Source organism: Apus apus, chromosome 23 (assembly GCF_020740795.1).
Source record: "Apus apus isolate bApuApu2 chromosome 23, bApuApu2.pri.cur, whole genome shotgun sequence".
Taxonomy (NCBI): domain Eukaryota; kingdom Metazoa; phylum Chordata; class Aves; order Apodiformes; family Apodidae; genus Apus; species Apus apus.
In genome coordinates this window covers 4834792-4848638 of record NC_067304.1, presented here as the reverse complement: position 1 = coordinate 4848638, position 13847 = coordinate 4834792, and the positions used below count along the sequence as shown (strand labels likewise).

General features: G+C 43.2%; 1 protein-coding gene across 3 annotated transcripts in view; it reads right to left on the bottom strand.

Moving 5' to 3' along the window:
- SRGAP2 (SLIT-ROBO Rho GTPase activating protein 2) overlaps positions 1–13847 on the bottom strand; it is a 101123-nt gene that overhangs the window by 59803 nt on the left and 27473 nt on the right. For all 3 annotated transcript variants that reach the window (XM_051639002.1, XM_051639003.1, XM_051639004.1), the window contains exons 4-5: positions 9204–9396; positions 827–989 (exon numbers count right to left, since the gene is read on the bottom strand). In XM_051639002.1, coding sequence (XP_051494962.1) covers positions 827–989; positions 9204–9396 — 356 coding nt within the window. The remainder of the gene's footprint in view (positions 1–826; positions 990–9203; positions 9397–13847) is intronic.

The following is a 13847-nucleotide window of genomic DNA, read 5'->3' as shown; positions in this document are numbered from 1 at the left end:
CCTTCCACAGCCCCCTGTCCAGGCCTTCCCATAGTAGGAATAACTCTCCGAGATCATGACACATTGCAAGGGGGTAGGAAGTGGGGGGAGAGCAATTGCTTTCTAAGTTAGAATTGCAACGTTTTTAACATGTTAACGAGCAGATGTTGCAGCCATTGACAAACCTCTCAAGAGGCTACACATTACCATTTAATGGGAGTTTCAAAGCTTCCATATCATGTTTCTTCAAGTGGAAGAACAGATTCTTAATAGTCAAACTACCCTCCCACATTGTCCCACCTTTTTTTTCCAGGTGGAAATCAAGGGCAGAAAAAGAGAACAAGGGTAACAAAAGAGACCTCAGCTGCGTTTTCTCCCTTTTCCAGAGAAGGTCAATACATCCTTTTATTATCGGGCATAGTAGGAATTCTCCCTAATTTTCCTTCTAACAGTAGTTTCTCCTCTGCAGTGGATATAAATCTGTCTTTGGAGAGTTTTCTTTATTATGTTCAGAGCTGAAAACCTGGAGGGTTTACCTTATTTAATAAGAGTTTCAAAATGCATACAAGACTCTGAACAGGTTAAAGGGAAAAAACACCAAAACACAAACATGGCCTGAATTTAGACCAACAGGTCTCAACTGACCCCTTTTGGGAAAGGACTTAAATACTAGGGGAAAACTACTACAGAAATCCAAGGTATGTGGAGCACCAGTGTCCACAAAGAGGGGAAACAGCTCCATGTGTTGGGCACAGTCAACAGGAAACTGATCCAGCAGAAGCAACAGCAATAACTTTGTATTTCAGGAGGGCCAAACGTAACGACATGCAGTTTAGCACTCAGTTACCTTCTTGAACAGGCGCCCCGAGTCTTCGCTGACCTGGACAAAGCGGGGGATGATGTTGTTGAGATAGATGTCACTGAGGGTGGTGTGATCCCTGCTCTCCCGCTTCACCTGGTTTAGCAGGAGGTTCCAGCAATTGACAGGTGAGAGCACGTTCTGATCCTTCCTAGAAAGGACACAAAACAGAAACAGAAATTGGATGGGACTACCTGAAATGGCCCAAATGATCCTGCTGATGATGTGGCACAAATGCTAGGAACCCCAGCTCGAGCACGTGTGGATCAGGGGGGAGAGGAGCACAGAAAGGCTCTCAAATGGCTGTTGCACATACAGAAAATATGCCCTCACTTACACGACCACATTCACATCACCATGGGCTTTTGTTCCCCAACAAACACATCAGGCAAATGCAAGCTACAGTATGCCAAATGTAGGCTCTAATTTTTCCTTTTGAATCCAAGAATTTGTGCATAAATTTCAGTGCCTGAGGGAGAGTCACTGCTCCAGACACTGACAATAGGTTTCACAGAGCTGTCTCAGGCATTTCTGACTTAATCACAATAAAGAGATTGCAAGCATCCAGTAAGCTCACGAGCATCTGCATAGGAAACAAAATGTTATGTCTCACATACAAAAACAATTATGGGCAAGTATCTGTATCTGTCCTGGGCAAAAGAGAAAGCAACATTCATATAACAAGCTTTATTTTCTCATCTCTGAACTTTCTCCACCTTATTACGGCTGATTGACTCTGCACCCTGCAAAGAAGCAACACAAAGGTCAAAAGGGGAGATGAGAGGAACCTCCCTTTATCTGGATCAACGTTTCATCTACTGAAAGGAGGAAGTCATTTCTTAAGGCACCATTTTATAGCAGATGAAAGCAGGGACATCAGCAGTGATTTTGCATGGTCCCCCAACAGCCCTGCAGCAGGGCTTGGAACTGGCAGATCTAGGTGCAGTCTTCATTTCACCATTTACTTCTCTCTAGATCTGTTTATCAGTTGTTTATAGAACAATAATATTTATTTAGAAAATAGGAAGTTAGATCTCTCGTGGAAAGCCAAAGCTCTTGACTCTTGTATGCAATTGTATCAGATTTCTTCTCTCTTAAAAGAAATGTCATTTCATTTCTATTGAAAAAGGGAATATTCTGCACTTAAAAGGACAGCAATCACTGCTGCCAGAAATGTCTGACAATGTGAAAACGTGAAAATTAAGCCATGGCAGAGTTTCATTACCCTTCTCATAACATCAACAGCTAGATCTGTAGTGCAATATGGACAGCTTTAGATAAAGAAGAATGGTTTCCCAACAGCTGATCTTGATGCTTTATTTCTTTTCCTTTAAAAAACTCAAAAGCTGAGGAAATGACTGCAGCTTGTGATCTGGCCTGCTTCAAGGTTTGAAGCATATGTGTGTGTACAGTGGGAGGGAGTATATAAAGGATTCTGGGCTTTTGGTTCTCCTTGTGTTTAAGTAAAAAGAACCAAGAAAATAAAATGTGAAAAGGCACAGATTTTATATAGAGACAATATTTGTCTTCATATTCCAGTGCCCTGTACTGCAGATACTGCTGACATGCACAAAACCAGATGGAATGATCAAAATGCAGAACTGCACAAGGTTGAAACTGCCAGATGTTGAGCTATATAAATCAGTCGCCCCCATCTGCAGTCAGTGTTTGTGACACACTGTTTGTTTTGTTAATATGCCAGAGATCTAAACAGTGACTACAAGGCCCAGCTAATAGACTTAATTGTGAATCTACAGGTACTGACCAGCCTCGATGGGCACACGTGCAGGTGAGGAGCTGTACGCTCAGACTCCTGTTGGAAGGGAGATAAAAGCTTCCACCACAGAAGACTGCAGCACATGTAGTAAGGGTTGGATGCTGGTTGTTGGTTGTTTTTTTTTTTTTTAGGTGAGACAAGAAACGGTGCCCAAGATTCTTCCAAGAAGTAAGAAGAGGGCAGGAGGGGAAAAGGAGTTCACTACAAAGAGCAGCACTGGGTGGGAGGTGTTGAAACCATCACTACCAAACAAACTATGGTTCATCAGGAAGCAGGCAGGAACAAACTAAGTAATGTGGATGGTTGTAAAGAGGAGTTTACAGTATTAAGAGATGTTATGACACGACTGATTAGCTTCTCTACACTAATGATATAAAAGTACTTTACACACTGATTTAGTGTTTGCCTTCCAAAGCTACAAGTGAAAATGAACCAACTACTGTAAAACGTTTGGAAATGAAACTCAGAAACAGAAAACTCAGACTCTTCACCAGCTGATCTTGTTCCATCTGTTCAAAATCCTGTCTCAAAACCCTTAGGAGCATGTTACTGCTTCAGCACTTTGCTGCCTCACTCTTTTCTTAAGACCAGAGCAGCCGAGGATCTCTGAGCAGCCACAAGCCCAGCTGGGTGCAGCCCTTTCACTCGCCTTCTCAGCCTTTGTACCATTCTCATCCCTGCAAAGTGCAAACCCAAAAACACTCAGCTGTTCTGAGCCTCATTCTCTCCCTTTGCACTCTCCATCTCCTTATGAATTTGGCTATCTACTCCACTGGGAGCATCTGGCTGCCCACGGATGCCCCCACTCAGCCCAACCCACCTTGAGCAGCTGGGAAGAGCTGTGAGCAACAAGGACCACGAGTTGTATCTGCAAGGGACAGAGAGCAGCAGGGTACAAGTGCCTGGCTTTCCAAGGAAAACTGAAGCACCAAAAGGGAACCAGAAGAGATGCAATAGTTAACTGGACAGTCCCCAGCTGTCCAGGCTGCCCTACCACAGCACCCGGAGCTATTCTAAGGCAGCACATAGCAGGAATACCAGGAGCCCATGAAAAGCATGGCGAGTAAAATTGCTGGTGTCTGATGGCGCCAGATGGGTTGTTGACACACTCCGTGTGGTTAGACATGAAAGGCCATCCTGCAGGAAAAAATAATCACAATCCCACATGCTCCCAATCCGCGACCGGGATTGTCACCTTCGGGCCGGCCCAGGGAGCACCACACCCTGAGCTCAACCCCAAGCAACCACAGCTCTGCACGCTTCAAGACTTTTCTTTCAAAATCCTTCAGTTTCTTGGTGGCTGTTGGTTTCACTAACCCCTTCAGTACCTTGTTAAAACAGTCTCTCTTGCTTTTGCACAGGTTCAATGTTTTCACAGGGAGGTTTTTACAGGGAGCAAGACATAAACTCCCCTTCCCGTTTTGCTAGTGACCATGTATTTAGCACTGGCAAGGGGCAGATGCAGGCAGGCCTTAAGACAGAAATGATACAGGTAACAAAGAAGGCAGCTACTTGCTTCAAAACTTCCAAGTAGCCTTTAAAACTACACACACATTAACTGTTTAAAGCACCTCCAAAAACACAGTATTTTCTGGGGTGGAACATGGCAACAGTTTTCACAACACAGAGCAGAAGTTATACAACTGTTTACAACAGACCCTTTTCTATCATAACCACAAGCAGATGGCAGAGAAGCAAATTGTGATTTTCATTAACCATTCAAATTCTGAAAGGAGCTGGCAAATACACTCCACTTCCAATTTCATGTCACCACAGTGAAGGGAGGAAAATGGGAAGAAAAATATCCAGTAGAGACCACTGGGTATAATGAAGGGCAAGCTCGATTTCCCCAGATTCTGCAGACTGACTGGAGTCAGCATTGGCCCTTAAGAGGTAAAATTATGACATCCACCCAAAACTTTGAGACCTGGATATGAACTTTCCCAAAGTGCTGGCAAACCCACATTCACAACAACACTTTGAGTCCAACTTGCCCTGCAAGGAGAGCAGGAGGAAGATGATGCCAAGTTCCAGGTTTATTGCAAGCACTATTTATACTCATTTAAAGATCGTGTGATGATAGTGAATCTGAAGAGTTTATTTAGGTTAGCCTAAATTACACCAGATCACAGCAATCAGGAGTATTTGGGAGCAGGAAGAGGAAGTTGTGCACAGATTTTGAAGGAACCACAAAGTATGAAGCTCTGTGGTTTCTCGGGTGTTATCTTGATCAAGTCCTGTGCAACTTCAAAGGTTTCAGACAGTCTCAAAAGATCAGAAGGGAAGATTGAGTCCCGCGTATCTGAAACGTCTTAATTAAATTACTCATTCATACAAGGAACTCACAGACAATCCAAGATCTATCTCCTTTAAGGGAAGCAGAATAGAGTGACAAGGATGACAACTGGGCACCGCAAGGTAACCCTGTTCAGAGCAACAGCACAAAAACACCTTAAAAGACAACCTCCTTTCCTTATACTAGATTTAAAACAAAACACCAAAAAAAACCCAAAACCAAACCCACACTAACAAACCAGGAATAGGAATATTGGGTTTCCATAAGAAGCACAAGATGAAGTCAGATGAGAATGAAAATATTACTAACTGGGAAGAGAATATTTAAATTATCACAAGCAAGTCACGTCATCTGTGTGAACAGAAATCTTCAACCACCAAGATATACCTTGGGGTTTTACATCAATTTTTGCTGGTGATGTATCCCCAGCTCTTGGAGTTCAACGAGGTCACAGAATAAATGAATGTTCTGTGCTTAGAAAAATCTCCCAAATGTGATTTGAAAGAAGCAAAAAATGCTCAGGACTCAGCTCCCCAACAAAAAGAATCACAGGTCAAAGTAGCCTATGAAAATACATATCAATTAATAATAACATAATTGAAGTCCATGTGACCCAAATGCTTTAGTCCATACCTCCCTCACAGCCTCATTCAGCTCTCCTTTAAAGAAATCATTTCACTTTTAAGAAAACTGAAGTTGAACTTCCCTGCAAGTTGCTCATTCAAAAACATGAAAGTTTAATTTCCCCTTCAAGTCCTCCTGACGCAGCTCAGCGTTAACTGCACATTTGGAGAATTACAAGCATGGACATACACGCTGCTCCCTGCCCTCCTCTTCCAAAAGATTCCAGTTATGAACATCTGTTGTTTACAAGTGCTCAGCCTGAAGGTTGCCAGACTTATTCTGCATCTTCGACTTCAAGGCAAAGGCTGCCAGAAAGCCATCTGAATTTCATGCTGGGATATCCTGGACATTCAGCTCTCCAGCTGACAATTGCTACTCAGTATCCTACTTCCAGAGATTATCTTGATTTAAAATGTGGCCTTAAAATAGCTTTGTCTTCTCTTTTTTTTTTTTCTTTTTTACTTTTTCAGTTCTTTCCTTGAAAGGAATCACTCAAGCTTTGCCATGGTTTTTATATTGCTAATTGATTATTTGAACAGCCAAATGCCTTTTGAGCACTTTGAGACCCAACCTGCTGAGCTGGATGCTCCCAGTTAATTGCCATTAAACCTTGACACTGCCACACAACAGACCTTTGATTAGGCAGATCTTTAAGGAGTGATGACTATACCAAACTTGTGACCTTGTGTAATAATAAGAGGAGTTACAACAATTGGGCTGTGAAATGCATTTTTTTTTCCCTCCAGTCCTTACATCTTGTGCAAGGTTATTTACCAATGGGTCCTGAAAAGACTTACCAGATACATACATTGTATATGACTGTTCTCTTTAATAGTCTGTTCTCATTGAAAAAAAAGATTTTAGAAAAGAATAGGCAAAGTGAGGTCTAACAGCCATGGCAGAGCAGCTAAAAGCAAGCAAAACCTGGGATATATCCAACTGTCATCAAGTCTTATGTCACCTTGGCTAAACCAAGCTGTTCCCCTTCTCCAAACAAATAAAATGAGAATAACACACACCTACTTCTGTAAATCATTTGAAGATGCTTCGGTGAACTCCAACCATGCCATGTGCAAGCTGCCTTTAAGTTCCTCACTGGCTATACCCAGTTTGCTGTCACAACCCAACTACTTACACTTCAAAACCCATATGGAAAATGTATCCACCTGATCAGGTCACCCTGTGATGTGGCCACATCTAAGGAAAAGAAACCCCATGCAATGCATTTGTTACTAACCCATACAAGCCTGCACCTCACATTGCTCCTTCCTTTAAGCGTGTGCTTTTACCAGCTTGCAGACAGAAGGTGGAGGAAGCCACACAACCCAATTCCAAGGGTCAGACTGAAGCCTCCTGCCCTTGACAGCATTCCCTTAAATGAACACATTGGGAGCAACTTGGCAATTACGTATTGACCATGAAAGCACAGGCAAATTACAGGGTTCCTGCCTGACAGATTTCCACCATGACAGTGTGTTAGGAGATCTAAAAACAGCAAGTGACATGGTAAGCAGCCACTGGATGATATGGTACCTTCCGACATAATGATCATGTTATGGGAAGAACGTGCTATTACTGTGTATTTATAGGGTCACAGCCAGGCAATCACAGAGCAGCCACCCGCCTGGGCACATCTCGGAGTCATGTAATACCAGGCTCCTTAGAAGGAGAGACCTGGTGGTTGGCTGTGATCAAATGGTCTTTTGGGGGCTTCCAAATGAGATTACAGCTTCAGCGCCTACAGAAGAGACACCAGCCAAGTGACTCTCCGCTATTCAGACAGAGCAGTGTTTGGGATAGGTAATTATCATTGGAATTGCTTCCTTACTGATCCCTGAATTTTGACATTTCTGAAGGTTAGAGCCAGCAGACAAATGACCAAAGAGGTAATAGATGGAGCCACCCAGGACAGACAGCTTTACAACCCTGTGCCACTGCTGTGACAAATACTGCCCACAGATCCAGCAACCTCACAGTTGTTTTTTTTCCCCCCTTATTCCTACTCTTGACCAAATTAACAATTTGCACATCTGAGACTCCAAGCTTGAAGGGGTAATATATTCCAAGAGCAAGATGTCTTTTCTGTCAGGAGTTCTCTGCTGCTAAGGTAATGGAAACCAGGAGCCCGAGCAACATCAGCCCTCTCTCCTCAGAGCAAAGTGAAGGAGATGCTCAGGAACAGGTTTCAGAGTATTTCAGGCAATGCTTTCAGCGTGACCAGAAAAACATGGACATTTAATTCAAAAATTCAAATGGAATTTTTCTGTGCTGATAAAATCACTTGCCTAATTCAGGCTACACTCTGTAGCTAGGATATTTGAGGTCAGTTTCGTCAGGTACAACTTCACAATGTGTATTTCCAATCAGAACTAAAGTAAATTACATCAGAGCTGAATTAAGAGGGAACTTAATGGCTTTCCCAAAAAGATAGAGCAGCTTTCCCTTTCTAGTGGAAAGGGAAAGCTGATATATTCCCGTATCCCTCCAAACAGAGCAACAATAAGAAAAAAAACAAAACACACCAAAAAACCACAGATAATGGCCCCACACAAACAATGCACTTTGGGTGGAGGCAGAACCAGATGGATCCTCTCAGACCAAACTGTCCAAAGCAGAAATGATTCACATCCCAAGGCTGCTTTTGCTTGGTGTTTTCCCCCAGCTGCTACCCTGACAACAAAGCCCAACAAGCTTATGCACTGCCCAGATGTCAGCGACAGGAGCCCCATGGCCAGGGCTTTGTGCTGGCCACCTACTCACTGGGCTGATGTCTCCATGCCATGCTGCCTGCACCAGCCTCTTCCTCACCCACACATCCTCTCCTGCATCCCCCTTCCTGGGACAAGCACCTGTGCCCCTTCCTTCAGCCACAGGTCAGTAGTAAATCAGCTTTGAATTCACCAAACCACGTTCACTGCCAGTTACTCATTGCAACTCAAACAGTTGAGAAGGGAACAACCAGAGCAGTAAGGTCAGACCTACCTGTAAACACTGTTTCAAGAAGGTGAGACAGCTAATTGTCAATAAGGACATCCTTACATTTTAATTGAGTCCCATCAGCTTAGCAGTCAGGGATTCCCTCCCCCAAATGGCACAGCTCTGTTTGGAAGTACTTTCGGCCTTACTCCTTTACTGCTTTGAAGTGACAGTAAAAGATACAACACTCTTAAATCCTACACTGAGTACCTGCAGGATACTGAAAACAGCTGTAGTGGCAAATCAGAGCACATAACAGATTAGAAACAGTTATTAAAAAAAAAAAAAAAACCACAAACAAAACCAAAATAGACCAAAGCCACTGACACTGAAGGAAATCCTGGCTTTGTCCGCCAAGCCTAGTGTGCAGCTTTGCCCACCTTCCCAAGAAAATTACTCCTTTTAGATGTTTGACATCTATTTTCAACAATTCTATTCCCTATTTCCCAATTTTCAACATTCTATTCCCTAATGACAACATATGACCTAGGAATTACTGAAATAAAGCCAGCAGCCAGGCTGTGTGGAAACATGCAATGCGTTCTGTGTTCAACACAAACTTAGGAAACACTTTCTTCCGACATTCACAACAGTGCTGGTACCTACAGTCACTGCATCAGGTCTTTCCATCCCTATCCTTGTGACCACACCTACAAGGAAAAAAGGGCAAAAAGAAAAGGCAAATACTCTACTTGAATTGCTGGTCTTTGGTGCTCCTAGTTTTAGCCAGGAATCTCTCAGCCAACTTCTCCAAATTCCTTGAGTAATCCATCTCAATCTCTGCCTTCTTGCGGAAGAAATCCTGCAAGTCCTGCAGTAACTGGACCCGAAGCTCACACTGTTGGTCAAGGCATTTCAGCTGCTCTACCAATTGGGCACGGATCTCTGCAACAAACAAAAGCACTAAAGATTAAACAAAATCCCATCACAGAAAACACCATAAAAATTCTCCAGTAAAAATATAGCGAAAACTTAGTAATAATGATTAATTTTATCTGCAGACAGAAAGTAATTGTGATTGCATCTGGGATGCCCCGGGCACAGGAAAGCCATCCAATAACCTGGAATCCAGTGCATAGATCTACAAGCAAAGCTCTACTGCTGAACAGTGCATCAATTACAAGTGTCAAGTGCATTTTTGGCATCAAAAAGAAGTGGTCACTGCCTAAAAATGTACTGAATCTCAGTCTGGAAAAAGGACTGAATGCTGCAATACCCCACGTCAGCTCAGAAAATCACTTCAGGGAATTTCTCTCAAATTCCTTTGCAGACGAATCTTGATGCAGAAATAAGATGCTGAGGATACTGGGACACTCCCCAAAGGCACCAATTTCAGATTATCCAGTTGGTTACTGAGTCCCCAGCTGTGCAGCTCTCATTACAAATCATGCCATCAAAACAGATAAAGACACCCCTTCAGAGAGCCAACGTGATGGCACTTCCCATTAGGGAATTATCTCCAGGAAGACTTTTTTTTTCCCCCCCCCCTAAATGTCTGCCAGTAACATATCTACATCTAAAGGACTCATAAAGCACAGAGATACAGGTGTTGATATTATTATTATTACTATGTATAATTGTTACTGAAGATACCTGTTTGTATTCACACAATATTTTACAGTTTTCAAATGTTTTATAAATATTAAAGCTTCTCACATCAGCCCTTTAAGCCAGGGTGTTAATCTCCTTATCTTGCTGATTTTAAATGTGAGGGTCAGAAAAGCAAAACGAAAGACAAACAGGGCAAGAAAACAGCAAAAAAGGCACCAGTCAGTCTGAAAACACATAAATATTCAGTGATGCAGCTCACAGAGGTTATTTGGCTTTTGTACAGGCAATAAACTAAACATGAAAACAATAAAGCATGCACTTTCATCTGAAGATCTCTGAGCACTCAAACTTCAGAGATCCCTGCTATTGCCTGACCCTTGTTGCTGCTTTTCACAAAGCTTTCAGAGATGTGATATTCCAAGCTGAATTCAGAATCAGCAACATGCCCAGCTTTATGTCCATGCATTGCAACAACTGCAGGAACCCACAATTTTGTCACCACAACTGAGGACGGGAAAATATAATTTTCCAAATGCATTTTTTAAATTAACTACTTCATGGCTAATTCCTGAGATAGGTAAGAACAGGGGCCAGCTTGTCCTCCTTGGTCCACTTGTCCCTTTGCCCAGGAAAAACACACCACCTGGAGCTCCAAGTGCTCTGCTCCTGGCCTTTGAGTATCAGTGTCATCTGCAGGGACAGTTTCAGGGGTCCAGGACTTGCCATGAAGAAAGCATGCAGCTTTATTTTTGGGACTCCAAACCCCAAAACACATGTATACAAACACTGGTCCTAGTTAGGCTTGCCAAAAGAAAAAAAATAACCTGCAAAACTGGGGGAATTTCAACGTTGAAGATGACCTTGATTAGCACTTTAATTTGGCAGCACCACTTCTGAGTCTGTGGTGCCCAGGGGCTTCTGTAGCTTTCACTGCCAGGAGAAAACACAGGCAGCATGGTTGTAGCCCAGAAAGAAACGGGGCAGTCAAACCCACGATGTGTGGACAAAGCTGGTCAAGTTCATTTTTTTCCTCAGGAGAAAATTTTAGAAGAAAACTTCTGTCTCTACATCTGGAAATATAACTACAAGCAAGTAGACAAGCCTGAGTTGTCCACATACTTCTTTCATCAGAACCACTTCAGCACACCTGCTCCTCCAGCCTGGGGAAGCCCCAGCTACGCTCCCCTCTCCAGCCCAGGAGGCTGCAGGAGAAAAAGTAGAAATCCAAAGGACTACTTTCAAAAAACTAGGAGTTCTCCAAGACCAGGAGATCAGCAAAGCACATGTATTTTCATTCTAAAGTTACAAAGCTCAAGCTCTTGGTTCTCAAGGTGGGATACTTCACATGCAGCTGTCCTGCTGAACAGCAGCAAGAACCAGTAACCTTTTTCCCTTAGTAAGAAATGCAGTATCAGCATTTTTTCTTTATAAATAAACTCAGTGTTTGGTGAGGGGAGCAGTGACAGCTGATCGGGCTGCCTGCAGGGAACAATACACCATTCAGCTCCAGCCTGCCGAGCCTGTGAGCTGGGCTGGAGAAGGGCAACCTTGCTCATCTTTCAAAAACACACCACTCGGTACTTTGCCACAACATAAAATCAAGAATGCAGGAATTTCCTGAGGCTTACTGGGCTTTCTAGAGTATAAAGTGTCTGCTTGTTTTCCCATTGCTTACACAAGCATAAGATATTTTTTTTCAGATTTCCTCAGAGAACAGAGCAGGGCAGGGCCAGGCTGTGCGTGCTCTAACCCACAGGTCACGGTGTTACACAGGACCTTTTCATGGCTGCAGTCACAACAACCACTTTAATTTTGAATTCACCGCTTTAGCATCTTTTAATTTACACAGGTTATTAGGTTAGCAGCCACTTAAAACACCAAAAAGCTTTCCACCTCCCTTCCTTTTCTGTAACTTGTAGACCTTAGCAATCCCACCCACTGTGACCATTCAGGACAAGGAACAGCATCCTACAGACTGTGCTCCTGCTGCCAAAGCTCCAAGTGCCTGAAGGTGAATAAACACATTTAATTCAAGGTCAAGATGCCTGTAGTAGAATTAGGATTAAACACCAGGTATTCTTATTCTCACACTAAGCTTTGACCCGTGTTGCAGAATTGCCTTCTCTTGTATTTCCAGCTCACGTGGCTCACAACTACATAATTATAACATCCCCAGTAGCAATAGAAAAGTTTTCCATCCATTTAAAACAAAGCATTTATTCACTTCCATCACCAGATCATAAAGTCATCTAGGTCACAGAAGGACAGAATATTGTATAAAGCTAGATAGTTGCATAATTTTACTTTTAGCCTTCCTGCAACTACCTTTTCAACATTTCCCGTAGCGCTCTGCAGGCACGTCTAGTTATTAATGAATTCAAAGGGTAAGGAAAGATCTTCTGCCTCTGTATCTTAGTCACATTTGTCCTTCTCAACATTTATAATCTATTTGACTTTTTTTTTTTCTTTTTAAACTTCGAAGCATATAAAGTATTAATAGGCACAAATGATGCTACACTACGGTGACAGCATCCCAGAATACAATGCTGGCATTTAAGTGATGGTGCCTGTAGTATTTCCATGGAAAGGTCATCACCAGTAGCTTCCATCACAGGCAAGTTAAGAGAGACAGTACATTTTAAACTACCACCATACCTGGTCACATCCTTCAAAAATATGTACGTTCTTCATTAATTGATTGTTCCTGCTTGAAAAGGCCTGCTAGTTTGAACTAGATGAGCCCCTAGGTGACTAGCTACATGACAATTTTTAAGTTCCAAAACACTCCTACCCTACAATCTTGGGAAGGATCCTGTGAACCAAATTAATAGTGGGTTATCCTTAATTTTAAAAAATTATATGTAAGGAATTTCCATACCAACTTGTTCATTCTTTGGTTGGTTGCATACAGAGCTAGAAGCACAACCTCAAACCTTCTTGACCAGTCATCTCTCTCAGTCTAAGCAACCTTCCTGGTCCATCTCCCTAGGCAGGGTTTCAGCTCTTCCCAGATAGAAGCTTCAACTGCTCTGACTGGATAGCAACAGGGTGAATCACACCCTGCACATCACAGAGCACCAGAAGAAGGTCCAAGCAGCCTGAGCTGCTTCTCAATATCTAGCCCCATCTCCATGTATCTGCTCTGTAGCTTTCTCAAGATGTTCCCACCCCTAACCCAAATGCCATGCTGTATAAAAAGATTACAAGCTTGGGAAAGGAGTGGGATGACAACAAAACAGAACCACCAACCCCCAGCTCCCGCCCAGATTAAACAGCAATTCTCTCACCCACACAAATCCGCTCCAACTGGCAGAGCTGAACTCCCAAAACCTTCCGCGCTCTCGCCTGGACTGAGCGGTCCCCACGGCCACCCTGCGAGGAGCCTCCCATGCTAGTGCCTCAGAAGCTAAATACAAGCAGGAGGCACAGCAGAATCAAACAAAATGGAATCAAACCACAAATGGGAAGGTCCAAGTCAGCAGGTTCAAACCCTTCGCCTGCAGCCCAGTTACCCTGGATTCCTCAGGACCCTCACCCAGCACACCAGAAGCCACCACGCAGAGGGCTGGAAGTCACCAAGCATTAAATTGCATGCACAGTTCTAACACAATCTTATCTCTCAGGCTACTCAGCAGCAGCACAAAATGAACAGAATCTCCACTTCAGACAGAAGGCTGGAGCAGTAATTTTAGATCTTGTGCCTTGACTGTGACGAGTCTCTTAAATCCCCATCTCCTGGAAGCGGCAGAGTCAGCCGGCGGCAGCACAGCACCCACCTGCCTCCC